This window comes from Alligator sinensis, unplaced genomic scaffold (assembly GCF_000455745.1).
Source record: "Alligator sinensis unplaced genomic scaffold, ASM45574v1 scaffold531_1, whole genome shotgun sequence".
NCBI lineage: Eukaryota > Metazoa > Chordata > Crocodylia > Alligatoridae > Alligator > Alligator sinensis.
Genome location: NW_005842173.1, coordinates 187,974 through 201,929, shown reverse-complemented (window position 1 = coordinate 201,929; position 13,956 = coordinate 187,974). Strand labels below are relative to the sequence as shown.

The 13,956-nt window shown below is 51.3% G+C and overlaps 1 protein-coding gene across 3 annotated transcripts in view; it reads right to left on the bottom strand.

Annotated features, from left to right (window-relative positions):
- Window positions 1-213: 213 nt before the first annotated feature.
- HHATL (hedgehog acyltransferase like) overlaps window positions 214-13,956 on the bottom strand; it is a 28,930-nt gene continuing 15,187 nt past the window's right edge. For all 3 annotated transcript variants that reach the window (XM_006025908.3, XM_006025907.2, XM_025206820.1), the window contains 6 exons: window positions 8,230-8,401; window positions 6,183-6,327; window positions 5,164-5,199; window positions 4,314-4,515; window positions 2,078-2,219; window positions 214-512 (listed from right to left, as the gene is read on the bottom strand). In XM_006025908.3, coding sequence (XP_006025970.1) covers window positions 391-512; window positions 2,078-2,219; window positions 4,314-4,515; window positions 5,164-5,199; window positions 6,183-6,327; window positions 8,230-8,401 — 819 coding nt within the window. In that variant the 3' untranslated portion in view covers window positions 214-390. The remainder of the gene's footprint in view (window positions 513-2,077; window positions 2,220-4,313; window positions 4,516-5,163; window positions 5,200-6,182; window positions 6,328-8,229; window positions 8,402-13,956) is intronic.

The window sequence follows — 13,956 nt, the reverse complement described above, 5'->3', positions numbered from 1 at the left end:
AGAGTGCTTGCCTTCTTGTGGTTAGCCTAATGCATCCCAGAGAGACGGTCTTCTTTCAAAGCATTGTGCATTGAATCATGTGGGGACCCCAGATGCTCTATCCCAGCTAGAAGCCTAGAGGTGGGAAACGATGTAGGAGGTCACACTGGATGGTCCCTTCTTGGTCTTAAAATCCATGAAAAGGGCTAGGAGGTCTACCCTCACAAAGGAAAGCCCATTAACATCTTATAGAAAATCTTTTATTTAAACTTTTTTTTTTCATTACAGCACTTTGTACATGGATGAGATCCGTAGTGTGATTGCAAATAAAGCTGGGGAGCCCAGGCATCTCAGTCTGGGTGGCCAGGAGAAAGAGAGGCTCATGTTACTGGGCAGACCCTTCTCTCGTCTCTACTCTGTCTTCTCCTTATCCGCTTTCTCCTCTTCTATAGCCTGGAGGCGCTCTCTCTCCTTTATCAGCTGCACTCCGCAGTAGGTGATGAACCAGATGGACACGGTGCTCATGGGGAAACCTGAGAGAGAAGGAGAAGGAGATAGAATCAGCCTGGTTTCAATGGTCATCGGAAGGGAAAGGCTGTTCTCCAAGGCCACTCAGTATGCTTGGGCAGTGAGGAAGTGGATCCTAAGAGTGGAAGACCTACAGAAGTTGTGTAGGTGCCCGGTCCAAGGCTTGTGGTACTCCATGGCATTTCTCTATTGCCATCACTGGGTGTTGCGTCCAGCCCAGTGCTTAAGACCCCTGTGTTGGGAAGAGCTTAGATGAAATGTGTGCTTAGATCCACCAAAAGATCATGGGCTTCTAGCAATAGCAATGTTCCTCTTCCAGCTTCACCGGAGCGTGCATCTCCTCTCCCCCATGCTCAGACTGACTCCTTGGCTTTCTCCCAACATCGCCAGCTCAGTGCAATCTTGCTTCCTGCCCTGACCCTCTCTAACCTGGACTGGAAATCCCAAGCACACATTAACCCACATCACCGGCATCTTTTTTTCATGGGTAACGTGGGCATTGTGCACATGCATGAATGTAAATCATAGGTCGGGGAAGCAGATGGCTAATGGGGATATCACTCTTTTGAGCCCCTGCAGCCTGGGAAACCACTAGAACGGCACCATAGCAGAAAGGAGGCGGTCCAGGCTTCGTCTCTGCTATAACACGACCTCTAAATGAGGAATGCAACCAGCAGAGCCAACGAGCTCAGCTGTCTGGAGTGTCTAACATGCTGAACCCACCCCGTCACTACCCAAAGCCAGGCCCGGGGAGGGACAGGAAAAGGAGGGCTGTGGGAAGGGTACCAGACAGCTACTTGGTGTGAGAATACACATCAGGAAACTATCACAATCAAAATAATCCTGCTGGAACAATCAGCCACACTAAAAATAAAACCTGTCAGAGGTGATCTAGTTTGCCACGTTAAATCGAAATCTACCATGATAAGACGACATCAGTGTGTATTTTTAACCTAGCAAAATGACAATTTTTGGCGCCGTTTCGTGCCACGTATCCAAACAACGCGTAACGTGTACAAGCGCCCTCATAGACCAAGCTGTGGGAACAGCCTTCGCAATGTTGCTGACGTCTATTGGTAGAGAAAGGCCCAGACGGGGTTATTTATTGTATTAGGAGGCTGTAGAAAGAACGGGCTTTAGTAGCAGGAGCGATCGGGTGGAGATGCCTAAGAAACTATTAAGAATAAAAGGCGAGGAATGAACAAATGCATCTGTCAAACGTCAGCTCACAATACGAACAGCTGCTGACACGGAGAGAAGGGAAAGGCAAGTCAATCCCACACACCAGTTAGGGGACCGTCACCCAGGGAGAACTGGGCCTGGCCCCTGGCAGACCAAGCCAAGGGTCTAAACCAGGGGCATTAGCTTCTTTGTACAAGGGCAGAGCTGAGGTGCTAGGAGATTAAGTGAGGTGCCCAAGGGCAAACAGCGAGTGTATGGCAAAGCTTGCAACTTGCCAGTCCCAGTCCAGTGCCATAACCACTGACTCTCCTTCCATTAAGCCTGGGGCTCCAGGAGGGGTGGGGTGAGCTTGGTGTAGTCATTTCTGCAAGCCAAGAACTGGCCTTACCCGTCAGGATGATTCTCTTAGTGACAAGCAGCGCAAAGTCCAGGCTGTTCAGAGCCAGGATGTTGTAGAGGATGATGGCCCAGAAGTTGGCAGCCCCGAAGATCCCTCGAATCCGCCGAGACATGGCTTCTGACATGCTGGCCTGTGCAGAAAAGCAGAGGGGTGCGAGAGTAAAGAGACGGGGACAGTGGTCTCAGGGGGGTCTCTTCCTGTTCATCCCTGGGTAATCCTGTCTGTCTAGGTACGCACCGGAGGGACATTAAGGTGGTAGCTGATCTCCATACTATTTTGACCTTGCTGCATCCCCTGAGATACGGCGGTGCTATGGGACACAGAGCAAGTGAATGCTTTTCCGTGGTCATCAAATGCCTGCAGCACTGCAGGGGCTTGGACCTGGGCTTCCTGAGCCCCAGGGTAGCAGCCTCCCACTAAAATCTCCTGCCTCCTTGCTCTGGCCTACCAGTGCTTCTCTCTGTTTGGACTGCAGGACCCTTGAACATTGTGCATCAATATTGTGCATCAAAGTCCTAACTGCAAGGTGAGGTTCCTAAAACTGCATGCACAGCCATGTCTGGCCATCACCTTGCAGTTAGGACTTTGATGCCCAATGTTGATGCACAATGTTCAAGCGTCCTGCAGACTCTGAATTTTGTACCCCCTCGGTGCGCTCATCCTCTCGCCAAGCAAGCCCTGCTCTCTGCACGCTTCTGGAGCTGATTGTTTTGCATCGTCCTGGTGCACAGCAGAAGAGGGGTGCTGAAGGGAGAGAATTGCTCACGGGACCTCTTGGAAAGTCACTTCGGCACCTTCTGCCATCACCTGCCGTGATGCACATGGACCAGGCCTGCACCGCACTCTTGCTGCTTCATGTTGGGATCCCTCCGCTGGGCTACGACCGGCTAGAGCAATTGCCTGAGCCCAACAGGAGTGGCCTGGTGGAAGGGAGCCCAGCCAAGCTGCTAGGACTAAAAGGCTGACAACAAGCTCTTGAGACAGGACGCAGGAGCAGCATCGGGGAAGACACCGGCACGCAGCGATTCTAGTGTTACAAACTAATCCCATGGACACATATTGAGCCCGGCTCAGACAGACTAGACAGTCGGACCCAGTCTCCGTGATGTTGCGTGCATATCTGCAGTATTCAATACCATTTTAGAATAAGATGCTCATTGCTGCTGGCCCCTTCTGCGCCCCTGGCTCCCAGCGCATTGCTTTTGCAGTGCTCTCGCAAGCCACGACAGTTGTCATTTGTCATGACGGTTGTTAGCATTATGGGCCAATCAATCAAAGCCTCGGAGGGAAGCCATTTTGTCAGATTAAATTAAAAATTTAACCCCCAAAAAGCCCTGTGACAGCAGCAGAATGAGAGTCGCTTGCCTGTCTAATCCTCAGCTGCAGCTGCCAGGACTGGAGCAGGGAAGTGGCTTAGAGCAAGCTTGAAAGAGAGCTGACAATCTCCGATCACCCAGCGCCGAGAGCCGCGGTGCCTCGGGGAATACGATTTCTCTGGCAAGGGGCATTACAATCCGATTAAATGTTCAACTCGAAGAACAAAAGGGATGATTTGTCTCTGCAGCTTTTGTTTAAAAGGCGTCTTTGCAGGGTCAGTTTAGGGCCAGGCATTGGGTTTAGTGAAAAAACAAAATGAGCAGCGTTGCCCGGGTGTGGGGTCTTGTGCCTGCCTCTGAAGCATCTCCTCCCGGGCACCAAGTCCCAGGCAAGGACAGGCCAGCGGTCCTAAGAGCTGGCTGCAAATCAGAATGACGCTTCTGCAGAAATTTCCAGTTGTGACCTTAGCTTTTCAGAACAAAACCCACCGGAACATGAGATTTGTCTCCGCGTGACGAGCGTGGAGAAAATAACGGCGTTCAGAGACATTAAGCCTCTTGCAACCGGTCCAGAAGATGATAGTGAAGGAGAAGACGGCTGTGATCCTTTCCCTGCCTGACGCCTAGCAAAAGGGCCACGTTCTTAGTGCTGAGCTATAGGTGATCCCTTCCGGCCAGCCAGTATTTTATCACCCCAATGAAGGGGATTTAATGCGTGCAAAAGGACTTGCGAGACACGACGGTCCCATGCAGAGCTGGGAAATGCTCCCCACTGACCCACGGATTTAAAACACCATTTGCAACCAGTTTTGGGGCCTCCACTGCTACAGCTCCGTATATTTTCAGGGACAATCACTTGACCCGACACCAAATGGCAACCCTCCAAAATGGGCAGCCCAGGTTCTCACCTCCACGCTGGCAAAAGGCGCCATCTGGAAAAACTTCTGCACCCACAGCTCAAAATTGAGGCCGAAGCAGTTGCAGACGGACCACATGTAAACGATCTCGCAGGGGCCCAGCCAAAGGGTGGTGACGGCGAAGGTGGAGATGGTGGCCAGCAGCTCCTTCACAATGTTGTTGTGGTCTTCTCCAATGTGGTCGTACACGTACCTAGGAGGGTCAGCAGTGATGGTTTGAGCGGTGATGGGGAACCTCGTGAGCTCCCCCAAATGGGGTGGCACTGGAGCCTGCTGTGCACTGCAGACAGCCCTCTGGCGGGGGACTGAGCGGCTGTGCCAGGCAGGCCGGTTTGGAAAGGTGTGCAGGGGATGTGCCCAGCAGAGACCAGCTCTATGGAGGACCCTAAGGTAGGATGGAGATTTAGGAGTGTGGCCGGATTGGAATTGCTCTGCAGCCACTTTTCCCTCGAGCAAGGACCAGGGGACCTACTTCATGGAGACCATGTGCAGGGGATGGAGCTGTCTTCCTAGCCCTGGTATGTCTGGGTCATGCCATGTAACCTCTCTAACTACCCGGTCAGAGGTTGTTCTGGGGTGAGGTTTTCTCTCTGTCTCTTGCTGAAGCTCTTCCACTTTGAATGGAATAATGCAATATTCACTGGGCCAGAGACAGAGGTGTGGGCAATGCAATAGCCTTCTTGGTTTCACTGGCAAGCAGGCAGACCTGGGCTCTGCAGTGAATGATGCTTAGTGGCTTTTTCCTCCCCCTCCCAGGCTGGTGACCTGACTCAGGAAGCAGAGCGGTGGAGCAAGAGGCCCTGGTCCCTCGTGCCGAGTGCTGACCTCCAAGGACACTTACTTGCACAGCCAGTCGTTGATCCCTCTGTCAAAGTGCCTGCAACGCAGAGAGCAAAACCAAGAGAGTAGCGTTACGGAGGGGAGCGCTGAACAATTGCATTTCAGGAAATACCTGCTCCCACTTGCGCCTGTTTATCCTGGTGTTTTTGGACTGACTTACTCCTCCTTAGCTTACCCAGGTTCTCTCATGGGCTCAAAGCACTGGTGTTCACTTGAACCATATACCGCGCCATCCAATTTTGCAGATGTTTTGCCCTTAGCTTCTCCCATGCAACTCCCTTCTTTCTCCACCCAAAGCTAAGGAGTCGCATTCAGACTTGGCATTGGCAGGACCAAGTCTCTGGGCCCCTCACTTGCGGTGCTGCGAATAGGGGCATAAGGGGCACATTTGATGTACGTGGCCCGGAAAAATGGAAGGGACCGTGTGAATCAATGGGCCTGACACAATCCTAGGGCTGCAGGGAAGCCAGAGGCAGGGAAGAGGTGCTAGGTCATTGAATCAATCTCCTTTATGCTTTCTTGTGCCAATGGGATTTTCACCTCTTCCTTTCGAGCCAGCGGGGCAATTGCACAGGACAAAACACTGTGTTATGTGGACGTTGTTCGTGACATTCAGCCTGAACTCCCCTTTCTTTAAACTCATTAAGCTCAATGCCCCTTTTCGGAAGTCCCCCATTGCATGGCACACCAAACATTTCCTTCTCCCACGTTTGCTATCACTTGGGTGGGGGGGTAAAGGGCCAGAGTCTCAGTGGATGTAAATCAGTTTATTAGCACAGACTGCAATGCCAGCTTACACCAGCTGGGCTTGTGTCCGTATCTGTCTAGGTTCTTATATCGATGCCCCTCAACACGCCATGTGAGTACTCTCCATTACCAGCTCGCCCAGGAAGAGCTATGGATGATTTGACCCTTTGCTTGCAAGCAGGAACAAAGGGCAAAGTCACGTCCCTTTCCTGCACCTTCCCTTTGGATGGAGCACCTTGCTTTCTAGTTGCTGAACATTTTCAGGGCACTCACGTTTCTGCAAAGACGTAGAGCATGGTGATACATTTCGGAGGCTTCGGTGGGTCCAGGTGGTCCAACCTGGAAACGGTGTTGATCACGCCAAACATCACCGCAGCCTTCACCCAGTCGTACACCAGGTTGGAGTAGGCCAGGCCAGCTGTGTGGGGGAAAAAAAGGAACAGCCTGATTAGATGTAGGAAAATCCTAACACGGTGCCATGTTAACACTAATCCTATGGGGAAAGCAGGAGGGCTGATGTGGGAAAGAGTGTGAGACACTTGCAACCTGCTTTTGTTCCAGTTAGGAGCAACTCAAAGATGTTGAAACTCTCTGCAAAGGGAAAAGAAAAAAATCATTGCTTTTGAGTCACCCCCAAATGTTTTGTTTTGACAGAATTGCAACATTTTGGTTCAGATCAGACTTATAATTGCATTTTAATGCTTATAAAGGGGATGGTGACAAATGAGGATCATAAAGAGGATGGGAATAAACTTCTTTGCAGCTGTCCAGGCACGTGCCCGGGGGACTGGGCAGGGAGTGATGGTCTTACATTTCGACAAAGGGCATTTCAGTTGGCTGTTAGGAAGACTTCTCTCACTTTGAGGTTGCTATGAAATCTCCATCCTTCAAAGTTTTTAAAGCCATGTTAAAAAATTAAAAACACTTGACTGGGCTGAGAGGATCTTGTCTTGAGCCAGGGGTTATGGACGATATATGGTGATTTTATATAACTGTGATTTCAGAATGGCAATACTGAAGCATTTCAGGTTGAAATGGGCTCTTTCGATATGGTCCAAGCTTGGTTTTTTTGGTATTCTTATGAACTGAAATTTTGGTGAGACTGACCCAGTTTTATGGGGCATGTTGATGTAGCTACAACTGCATATGCTCCATCTAGTTTTGTCTGACCAGCCACGGTTACTACGCTGTGGCTGCCTTTTCTTCCAGCAATGGGACCAGCTGGAGATCTTCTTGGTCTATTAACTCTTTTAGCAGGGACTGGGCTCTGTTTCAGCTATGGGTGTCCTAGGCGGCGTTGCAACACATACACCCTAATAGGTTTATAGCTCTTCTTCTTCTCTTGCACTAACAAACCTAGAAGAGGGACTTGTATTTTTAGCTTGTGGTTTCAATTCTAGCACATGATGTACCTAGGACATCACTACGATAGCGTGATGGTGGTGTGTGCCAGCTTTCTCGCACTGCTATGAATGCTTAGGAGTACTCTGATCGAGCTTTCAAGTTGGCTTATCATCCATGCTCAATCTTCCTCTTCCCTTAAAATCAGATGAGAGATGCTGGATTGATGGTGATAGCTATGGCCAGGTTCTGCACTCAGAAAGCAGCCTTCTAGCGGAGAGGAGCTTAGCTTTGCCCCGCTCCAGCTGGCTTGGCCAAGCGGTGAATTTCTCACTTTAAGTGATACGTGCCTATGGCTTGGATTTCAAGGCTTTGTCCCTGCTGATGCCTCCACGTGTGCATGCATATGTGCACCTAGTGGGCCGGATTCTGCTTTTAGTTACACCGATGCACATCTGGAGTCACTCCATGTGGTGCCCGCAGGAACTGAAATCACAACCTCGGACTCCGCCATAACGAATTGGGTCTTTCTAAATAGACTTGGATGGGATCTCTCGTCGTCTTCGAGCTCTGACCTGCAAACACCTTGACCAAAATGCCTGTGTGTGACTCTTAATTCGAGGCGCCCCATTAGAATAATGATTTAGCTGTGATTTTTTTTCAAACATCCACAATTTCAGCTGAAGTCAATTTGGGTGGGTGTGTGTGTGTGTGGTGGGGAGGGGGTGCTAGGAGCTCGGTACTTCTATCCATAGCTTCCAAACTATTGATTTTTAAGCCTCTGGCTTGAGACACCCAAGTCTAACTATTACACCCTGGATTTATCTTGCCTTTTTACATTACATTAGGTGTGATGTGTTCAGGCAGCTGTTACATCTAAGGGACAGGGACGGCTCCGGTCCTCTGTAAGTCATAAGAGTCAGAGCCAGAGGAAGAGCAAGCCTGGAGCGGGGCTGGCTGTCTTTCCAGAGCGGCTCACCTAGCGCCCAGTCCGAGAGGCGGTTGACAAACTTCAGGTCCGAGGGAAGGGTGAGGATGTAGAAGAAATGGAAGAACACAGCCACGGCCGCAATCACCCCCAGGTAGACGAGGGCCTGCACGCGGATGCTCCACATCTCGTTTTCTTTGCGTCTCAGCTCAGAGGTGGCCACCTGGAGAGAAGACAAACGGGGAGAGGGTCGATCGGACAGGAAAGGGGATTCATCCCACGAGGTTACTCCATCGCAGAGGGCAGGCCGAGAAGAACGCACCGAGCCCCCCAGCTTCTCTGTTAGCATTTCCCCAGACTCGTGGGATCCTGCTCTGATTGTGGCCACCGGTGCAGTTGGGTCAGCACAAAACCTGCCCTCGCCAAGCCACGAGCTGCAGTGCTACAGCTTAACGCAGCTTTCCAACAGCCCTCTGGTGCAGACAACAGCGTGTCCTGTCTGCATGAGCTACTGGTGGGGCCGAGCACTCGTGGCGGAGCAAATCCAATGCAGAATCAGTGGCTGTTCAGTGGAAAAAAATGCCTTTCTCTGATGTGTTTTGAGGTCCAGAGTGTCTTCCAAAGTCCATTGCCTCATGGTAAACAGTAATACAGCCATTGGAGTGCCTTTCTAGGCAGGCCCGGGTCCTGCACGCCTGAGGGGTGCCGGGCACTGAACAAACGGGGGATGATGGTAATGGGGACTCGGTGCAATGAAAATCTTGAGCTTTTCATTCCCTCAACAGGGATGCATCGCTCTGGCCACAGACAAAGAGTGGATCTTGGAGGAAAATGCCAGGCTGCAGAGTAATGGCTGAGGGAGGATGCGTGCGGGAAGGGTCAGGTTAGAGCATCACATATTTGTGGTGGCACGAGAGGGGAAGGGATTGGAGTGGAGCTAGGTGCTGCCACACATGCCTGCATTGTCTAGGATAGAGACAGCTACTGGTACCACGTCTCAACCTGAAGGAACAGGCGAGGCTCTGTGTGTACAACCCATCGCAAAAGCAGCAGAGGGAGGGCATGGCATCACTAATCTGACCCATGCCCAGTACCTGGTGCCCAGGTTGGCTGCAGCAGCAAGAACGCACTACACCGCAGCTGACCAAGATCTGGCATGCGGAGACATGTCAGCCAGCCCCCGGGTCCAGAAATTTGGTGGCCTGGTGCATCATTGCCACCACCCTTGCAGCTATGGCAATGCATGCTTGATGCTCATCTCCCCTGCCAGCCAGATCCAGAGCTCAGAGCTGCATCGCCTGGTCCGTAGGGCTGGAAACTTGGCAGCACCAGGGTCAGGGGCTGTGAGGCCATCCTGCACTACCACACCTCATGGGATGGCAGAGCAAGCCCATGGACCTGGCCACATGCCCAGTCCCTCGTGGTACTTCTGTAGGGCTGGGGTGGTGCTATGCTGTCTCCTACTGCAGCCTGTCCTGTAGCAGCTGGGCCCTTTGGTGAGCTCAGACTCCCCCTTGCATAGCAGGTGAAGCCACATGGCCCAGAAAGGGCTTGGGCTTGCAGTATATAAGCCCAGGCCTGAGCTGGGCAGGCAGGCTGGCCCTGGAGGCTGCTGAGAGAACACCTCCTGGGCAGGACGGCTGCAGCTCTTGAATAATACCTAGGAGATTACAGCCTCTGGATGGTAACATCTGGAGGTTTGGAAGGGATTCAGGGGAGGAGGAGGTCCCAACATGCCCAGGAGCAGGGCTGGAGCATTGGTGAAGGGAGGAGAAAAGACCAGGATGGGTCCAGGTGGTCTGAAGTGGAACAGAGATGGGACCAAAGTAGGTCTGGTGCCTGTGGGGACCAGGAGGGTCCAGTACCCAGGAGGGACTACGTGCCTGGGACTGGAGTGGAGATGGGACCAGAGCAGTTCTGGTGCCTTTGTGGGGGGGATGACCAAATGGGTCTGGGTCCCAGGAGGGACTAGATACCCTGGAATAATGCAGAGATGGGAGCCACGGTGGACTCAAGGCCAGAAGCAGACCCAAACTCAAACCCTGGAGTAGGACAGGAGCAGACAGATGAGAGCTCACTAGGGAATCTCTGGGGCAGCCTCTCTTTTCTTAAAGGGTAAAGCAAGGGCTGAGTAGCCACTGAGTGACCTGCCCCACCCCGGGACGGGTCTTTGTTACAGTAAGACTTGCAGGAACGCAGCCCGTGGGAGCATCCTGCGCCCACCGGGACTGACGTAACAGGTCTCGGGGATGTGCTCTGTATTAATGCAGTCAAGGCTATTTATGCAGCCCTTGAATGCTGTAACAGAACAACCACAGCGAGCTGGACAGGCTGACAATCTTGGATTTCAGCGATCCCATAAAATCTCTGCCTTGTAAGGAATCCTCTTAGGTGTATTACTATTTCCTTATTCCCTGGAGAGGCAGGAGTTTTCAAAAAGCCGGCTGGAAGTGGCATCAATAGCCCATTCATCAGAACCGAAGCGATTTTGAGGATGAAAGCATTTGCCGGCATCACCAGTATCCTTTGCTGTCACGTGGCATTTCATCTGGTCCCACAGGGTCCCCCTCTTGCGGGGAATGAAGAGGCTTCCAAGCATGGAAGGAACCAGAGTATAACCGACCTGGGATCAGCTGCTACTGGCCGGTTATCCCAAGCAGCCGACATGTAGCTCATCTAATGACGGGTTCTGGGCGGCTCGTAAAGCATTAGTGACATAGGCTGGTCGTTGGGAGAGATGGACGACCTGACTCACCCTTGCATCCACTGATGCCGCATGCAAAAGCCTTGCAGGTAATTCATGCTGCTGTCCTACAGGACTAATGGCAGGTCAGTGGCCTGTTATGTGCATTCATGCCTGATGGAGGGAGTAGTCAAGATGAAGCATGGGTCAGGAGTGAGGGCACATAACTGGGAAGTGGCAATATTACTAGTGTGATCTTGGGCAAATCATTTAATTCTCCCCATGCCTCAGTTTCCCCATGGGAAAAACTGACGTAATAGCTCAGCCCTCTTTCGTAGGGGCATTGGGAGGCACTTGGATACTGTGGACAGACTGCAGGGGAAGCTGGGAACACCCCCAGTTACAAAGGGCGGGCTGCCCCTTTTCAGTCATTTTTAACTTTGCCAAAACTCTGTCTGATCTGACACTGTCCGTGCTGCATGGCTGAATCATTTCTAGGAAAGGCTTGACTGAAAGAATCCAGTTTTATCTGAGAATACCTCAAAGGGAAAATGCATACCATTCTTTTTGCCCATCTCCAAAGAAACTATTGCATGTGCCTCCCTTTGAGAGGGTCCTGGTGCTTGACCGGGGGTTTGACCTTTCACTGTCTCCTTGAACATTGACCTAGAATTGGTCCCGTCACAAGCTTCTGATAAACTCCTGAGTTTACATGTGCTTAGCAGAAACAAGCTGGAGTTTGCTAAAATCTCTGAAGTGTGTCTTCCCTGAGCTTGCTCCATCCCTTCATAGCTCCTAGGGAGCAACTGAGCATGCTTCAGCCTTGGGCTGCCATGGCTGAGCCTGATTTACCCTGCAATTGTTTCTCCTGGCTATGGAGGCACAGGAGCAGGATTTGTGGGCTTATTGATGGCCATTGATCCCTTGCTGGCAAAGGTAACCTGGAGGAGCACACAGAGGTTGCCTGACTCACGTGCAAAAGGCTTTGGTGGTAGGTGAGAGATGGCTGTGGACAAAGCTGATAGCGAGGAATGAAGCCAAGGTGGGAGGTTTGGATGCATGGGGTGTGGGCACGGTATGGTGTTGGCAGGGATTGGCAGGAACAGAGGAAGTAGGAAGCAGCAGCTAGGTTGGGAGGTGGAAGTGGGGAGGGCAGGAACTGGGGGTGGGACTTGGACAGACACAGGGTGGGGGTAAGACAGGAGATGAAGGAGGAGATAGGAGGATAATGGGGTGTGCGGACAGGTCCGATACGAGAACACTAACCCAGACCCTAACCTTAGCTTGGGGGTTGATCCAGTGTGACAATCCCTGTGTTCCTGTGATTGTTACAAGAGGCTCCCTGGGATATTTGTACCTTCCCCATACTACTCCAGACTTCCCTGACTTCTTTAAAATGGTGATTTCTGCCCTTAAAGAGTCTTTTAAATGGATGCAGGTGGATAGATTCCTAACTTGAGGGTTGTTCATTTAAAAAAAAACAACCCCAAAACATTTTTTGCATCTATATACTTCACAAATCCTAATGGGACCAGTCCATCCCAGTTTAAAGTCCATAGCCACTAAAAGTGCACCAGGGATAGTTTTGGCCCAGGGTTAAAGTGAGAGGTTTTTATGAAGTGTGTTATTTTGATCATGTTGTTATAGATGCATAGAGAAATAGGGCTGGAAGGAGATCATCCAGGGCTGGAAGGAATAGGGCTGGAAGGAGATCATCTAGTCCAATCCCTTGGCTGAGGCAGGGTCATTCCTAGCCAAACCAATCCTGGTTTAAGTTTTTCCTCAAACTGCACAGCTACAAGGCCTTTTGCCCAAAGACATCAAAAGTGGCTAAACCTGCCACAGGTAAAGCAAGAGGACGAGACCTGTCAGTGTCCAGCTGCTACAAGGGTTCTTAAAATGCACCGGAGAGATCCCTGGGTGAGGGCCATGCCCCTTGCTACAGAGGAAGGCAAAATCCCCACAGTCCACACCAATCTGGCTATGGGGTAAAATTCCTTCTTGATCCCAAATATGGTCTCATCCTGAGCAGAGGGACCTCTGGGTTTTAGTTCCAGCAGGAGCACTGGTCCACCCCAGTCAAAATGCAGCCAACCCCCAGTGCTTCCAAGGAAGGTGAAATAAATACAACCTTTGACATGTGTAGCGGTAGGAGGGGGAGAAAAAAATATTTCCTGGCCCCATGTGGGAACTAGCAAAGCCCAGGATCCTGGGTAATGCTAAACACATACCATTCAGCTCTACGACCTGGGGACAGCAAGCATAAGCTACATGTCACACCTTGTACAGAGCTTCCCTTTCTGTTTCTCCTCCATACACTGAGAATCATAGACAATGAGGGTTGGAAGGGACCTCAGGAGATCACATCTGGTCCAACCCCCTGCTCACAGCAGGGCCATTCTCATCTAGATCATCCCAGCCAAAGCTTTGTTGAGCATGGCCTTAAAAACTTCTAAGGATGGAGACTCCACCACTTCTGCATCCCAGCTCCTTTCATCTTCTTCTATAATTAAGCAAGGTATGGAGCTGTGCTTTGTTCTGCTGCTGACCATGGTCTTCTGCAATGTGTACCTCCTGTGAGCTGCATAGCTTTTCTTATGATCTCTCAGCAATCAGTGTGCTGGGGGCTCCTGGACTTCTAACGGTTGCTTTTTACAGAGAACTTCAGGCATAGCTATGCCTAGATCATTGTGTCAGAGCACCTTTGGTGCCTGCCACTTTAACGCAGCCGGCAGGTGCAGGCCAGCCCTGATGGGGAGGTCACATGACTTAGGGAGAGCCCTGTGATTGGAGGAGAGGGCTGTGTGCCCTCCATTTTAGATCAGGCTCTTAGGGCTGGGCTAGTAGTTTGCTGCTGGCAGCTGGAAGAACAACACCTGGTTGAGTTGCTGCTTGGAACATCCTTGGAGGTAAGGGTGGGAGCTACGGGGATGGTGGGAGGTCCTGGGTATGACTTGAAACTGCACCCTGCTGGGGAAGGATGGCCTCGTGGGGTTACCCATGGCTGGTAACTCCCCAGAAATGCCAGGCCATTTGCCTCCACAGTGAAAGGTGTGTAGGGGTGCCTTATAACCCCAACCTCACTACCCAGTGGC